At 35.0% G+C, this 5298-nt stretch overlaps 1 protein-coding gene across 1 annotated transcript; it reads left to right on the top strand.

Moving 5' to 3' along the window:
* Positions 1-893: 893 nt before the first annotated feature.
* Positions 894-1845, top strand: LOC122103999 (olfactory receptor 2AJ1-like). Its single transcript, XM_042674705.1, is given in 2 exon segments — positions 894-1601; positions 1603-1845. Coding segments are annotated over 2 exon segments (951 nt in total).
* The last annotated feature ends 3453 nt before the right edge of the window (positions 1846-5298 follow it).

Raw genomic sequence — 5298 nt, 5'->3', positions numbered from 1 at the left:
TACTGGATTGAAACAAATGAAAAACAAAGTTGGTTTTTTTTCAAATATTGAGAAAATCACTGTCAGTGTTGCTATTTTGTTAATTATTTGAGCAATAGATCATATATATGAAGATAGGAAATTTATACATATACATATATATAGTATCCATTTGCTATAATGTATGCAAAAAATGTAAAGTAAAAACTTTTCTCAGGAATTGCTGGTGATGCTCAATGAGCAAAACTTTTGACTTTAAATGTAAGATAAAAGTTGTTTCAAATAAAAACTTAGATGGTCTATTTCTCTTTATTTGCATTGGGAAGTTTTAGAAATAATGCATGTCATTCTCTTTAGGTTTATCTCAAGAAATGTCAAGTTCCTCAGCTCGCTCTGAATTCAGGTGGGTAACAAACTTCAAAACTGGTGATAGTGGAGGCCTTTGTCTATACAAGTGAGCAAATCTAACACCAAGCATCAGTTAGATTCTTCTGTTAGGAATAGCAACAAAGAACACTTTTATTAATCTGCTAGAAAATTAAGCATCAGCAATCCAAAAGTAACTTGAGCTAGGGTGCCCAAGAAATCCAAAAAATCAGGCAGAAATTAAGCTCACATAAGAGTATGCAGGTAGAGGCTTCCTCAGAAGTAGCCACTTGAGAGAAGTCTGGATTGGTACAGTGTATGAAATGAATTAAAATAAAGAGCCAGTGAGTGATATGGCCACTTGATTTGAAGAAATAACTTTCCAGATTTTTAAAGAATATTCACTTCCTGAAGTAGAGAAATTTTATGTGTTGATCGCGTGTTATCCATTGTTTTCATTCCATTTTACTATGACATTTCCTTTCTTTAATAACTAAATGATTAATGATGTATTTGCTTATCTATTTATAGATAACAAAGGAGAATTTATGATGGTACATACAAATTACACCTTCAACTTTGGTAGTGACTTTATACTTGCGGGACTTTTCTCATCTTCCCAAGCAAGTCGAGCCTTCTCCTCATGTGTATTTGTCATTTTTATAATGAGTGTGACTGAAAATGTACTCATGATGCTCCTTATCCGAGGAGACTCACGACTCCATACCCCAATGTACTTCCTGCTCAGCCATCTCTCCTTCATGGATATCTTGCACATTTCCAACATTGTCCTCAAGATGATGGCTAACTTTGTGTTGGGCAGCAAAACTATTTCCTTTGTGGGTTGTGGCTTTCAGTTGTTTCTGTCCATCATCCTGCTAGGTAGTGAGTGCCTTCTCTTGGCTGCCATGTCCTATGATCGCTATGCAGCCATCTGCCACCCTCTGCGCTACCCAGTGCTCATGAAGGATGCTGTCAGCAGGCTCATGGCTGCAGGGTCCTGGCTGGTTGGAACCCTCAATGCCATAGTTCACACAGCTATTGTGATGCACCTTCCATTCTGTAACTCCAATGTTATTGATCACTATTTCTGTGAATTCCCAGCCTTGCTGAAATTGTCCTGTGTTGACACATCTCACTATGAAAGGGGAGTTGATGTTAGTGCCATTATTTTCCTGCTGATCCCTTTCTCCATGATCTCTGTGTCTTACGTACAAATTCTACACACTGTGTTCCAAATGAAATCCTCAGAGGCGGAGAAAGAAGTCCCTTTCTACCTGTTCTTTCCACATGGTTGTGGTCATAATGTACTATGGACCATTTATTTTCACATATGTGATACCCAGGCCCTACCACACACCAGGTCTGGATAAATTCCTGGCCATATTCTATACCATCCTCACACCCACACTGAACCCCGTCATTTTCAGCTTTAGGAATAAAGATGTTCTGGCTGCTGCCAAAAGTATGTTCCAAAGTAACTTTCTGAACAAAAATTGAATAGAAAAATGCACATATTTTGTGCTTCCTCTTTTTCTATATAAACTACCCACAGACCACTCATTGAGTCTCTTAAGGAAACATATTTTTTTAAAAAGGATTTGAAAACAACCACAACTTTTTCTGTAAGTTAGTTTTGTTTGTACATACCTCCAAAAATCCTTCTTCCCTGTTACCTATTAAAATCAACCCCTGCACTTGTAGAAAGTTAAAGATCACCAGTGACTTCTACCTTCTCCTCCAAAATTAGGAGGTTAACAATTTATTTATTCATTTCAATTATATATTGAGCATGGATTCTTGCAATACTTGTATTTTCATTAAATTTCCTCAATTTATTGGAAATGAGGCAGCTTATAATTTTATCAAAAATCCACAAATGTCAGTTCAAATCCACATTATTCAGATTTATATACTTGTTTACTTCAGTGATCAATTCATAGAAATATTCAAAAGTGTTTATATATTCCAAAACGTAATAAGTCATATAATTCATATTGCACTGGATAATATTCTAGGTAAGAATGGTCTGAACATTTGGTATTATTTCATACATACATACATACATATCTATGTTCATAATATACATGTTTAAGATTATTACTAAGCATCTTGTAATGAAAAATATCTATTGAAATTTTGCTTAAATAGTTTTTAATGAAAATACATAAACTATTTTATTTTACTAAAAGTTAAATTATAACTGCATTTTCTTATATGTATATACACATATACTTTATTGTAAAGAAACTGTACAAGAGGTTACAGTTACATGAGTAATGAGCACATTTCCTATGGAGCATCATTGTCTCCTCCTTTGATTTCCCCCACCATCACTTCCCTCCCCACCTCCCCAACTCCTCCCACCTCCCCTACATTGTTAAGTTCGTTTTCAACAAAGTATCCTCTATATCTCATCATCACAATGGGTCAACCTGTGTCCCCATTTAAGCATTTCATTATACCTCTTCCCCTCCCCACATTACAAAAATATATACAAAATGCAGAACATCATAATCAAATACAATGAAAACAGGGGTTATACCATGGGAAAGATCTTCCAAAAGATATAAAGAATCACATAGTGCATTTTAAGTTCCTTAAAAACAATAGTAAGAAAGAAAAACCCCTTGTGTCCATGTATTGGGGTACATTTCTGTTTATATCATCACATATGGTCATATGTACATAGTGTTTGACCTCCTCTGCTTGTTGTAGACATGTACTTGTTATTGCAAACAAGGGAAACCATGGGACCTATGTTTATTTGGGCCTGGCTTACTTCACTTAATATAATTTTTCCAAGTCTTTCCATTTCCTAACAATTGGGGTGAATTCATTCTTTCTGATGGAGGCATAGAATTCCATTATATATATACATATATATATATATATATATATATATACCATATATATGTGTATATAAATATACACATATATATACCATATACATATGTGCATATATATATTTATATATATATATATATATATATATATATCACATTTTCTTAATTCATTCATCTACTGAGAGGCATCTGTGTTGGTTCCATATCTTAGCTATGGTGAATAATGCTACTATCAACATGATTGTGCTGGTAGCATTGGTATTACCTTGTTTGTGATCTTTTGGGTAGATGCCCAAAAGTGGGATTGCTGGGTCATAGGGGAATTCTATATGGAGTCTTTTGAGGAACCTTCATACTGCCTTCCAAAGTGGTTGAACGAGTTTACAATCCCACCAACAATACAGTAAGGTTCCCTTCTGTCCTCATCCCCTCCAGCATCTGTTGTTATTAGAATTCTTGATTATAGCCATTTAGACTAGGGTGAGGTGGAATCTCAATATTGTCTTGTTTTGCAATTTTTTATGGCTAGAGAAGTTGAGCATTTCTTCATGTGCCTATTGGCCAGATTTCTCTTCATAGAAGTCTCTCTTTAAGTCTTAACCCACTTATTTATTGGGCAGTTGTTTCTTTGAGCATTTGTTGTTATGGGATTTAGTTTTTTGAGTTCTAATTATAGTTTAGATATGAGACCCTTGTAGGTTGTATGGCTAGTGAAGATTTTATCCCAGTCCATGGGCTTTCTATTGATCTTACTAGCTATGTCCTTTGCCTTGCAGAAGCTCTGAAGTTTCATGCAATCCCATTTGTCCAACCTTTTTTTTTTGATTTGTTGTGGTTCTGGGTCTCTATTAAGAAAATTTCAGCCTGTGCCAAGGAGCGCCAGTTTCTCCTATTCCTTCTTGTAATGTTTTCATGTAATCTGCTTTTATTTCACGGTCTTTGATCCATTTGGAGTTGATACTGGTGCAGGGTGATCTATATGATCTAGCTTTAGTTTTCTACAAGGGTTTAACCAATTTTGCCAGCACCATTTACTGAAAAAGCTGTCTTTCTTCCATCCTATTTCTTTTCTTCTTTTTTTCTTTTAATATGTTTTTAGCTGTAACAATACTGTACAGAGGGGTTACAGTTACATGAGCAATGTAATAAGTACATTTCTTATTAAGCATTGTTGCCTCGTCAGTTTTTCCCCTACCATCCATTCTCTCCTACCTCCACACCTACACTTCTCCCCATCCTCACCCCCACCTAAATTGTAAAGTTCATTTCAACATAGTGTCTTGTACATCTCATTGTTACAATGAGTCAACCTGTATCCGTATTTATGCATTTTGTTTTATCCCTTCCCCGCCCCAAATTAGAGAATTGTATATACAAGATGCAGGGCACCAAGATCAAATACAGTGAAATTAGGGATCATACCATGCAGGATGAACATAAAAAGAAGCAAAAAAATCACAAGGTACATCATAAATACGTTAGAAATAATTGCAATAAAGGAAACATCACTTGTGTCCCTATCTTGAGGTTCATTTTGTTTAAGATCATCTTATCAGGTCATATGTACCTTCTTCTCAGCAGTACATGGAACATTTTCCAAAATAGACCACATTTTAGGTCACAAAGCAAACTTGTCCAAATTCATTAACATTGAAGTTATGCCCTGCATTCTCTCAGACCACCAGGGAATAAAATTAGAACTCAACACCAAAAGCCACCAAAGAAAGTCTTGTAACACATGGAGGTTGAAAAACACACTTTTGAACCACCAGTGTGTCAGAGAAGAGATTAAAATGGAAATTCAAATGTTCATGATTTTCAACAAAGATGAACACACATAATATCAGTTCTGCTGGGACACAGCAAAGGCAGTATTCAGAGGCAATTTTATCACTCTGTGTTCCTACATCTAAAAATTGAAGAGATCTGAAACCAACAATTTAATGAGACATCTGAACTTCCTTGAAAAAGAACAGCAAGCTAAACCCCAATCCAGTAGCTGGAAAGAAATAATTAAAATTAAATCAGAAATAAATGAATTAGAATATAAAACATAGAATGAATCAACAAAACAAAGAGTTGGTTCTTCTAAAATATTAACAAAATT

This window comes from Dipodomys spectabilis, unplaced genomic scaffold (genome assembly GCF_019054845.1).
Source record: "Dipodomys spectabilis isolate Male_0828 unplaced genomic scaffold, ASM1905484v1 ptg000019l, whole genome shotgun sequence".
Classification (NCBI taxonomy): Eukaryota; Metazoa; Chordata; class Mammalia; order Rodentia; family Heteromyidae; genus Dipodomys; species Dipodomys spectabilis.
Note: the sequence above shows the minus strand (reverse complement) of the source record. Positions and strands in the feature narration are given on the sequence as shown.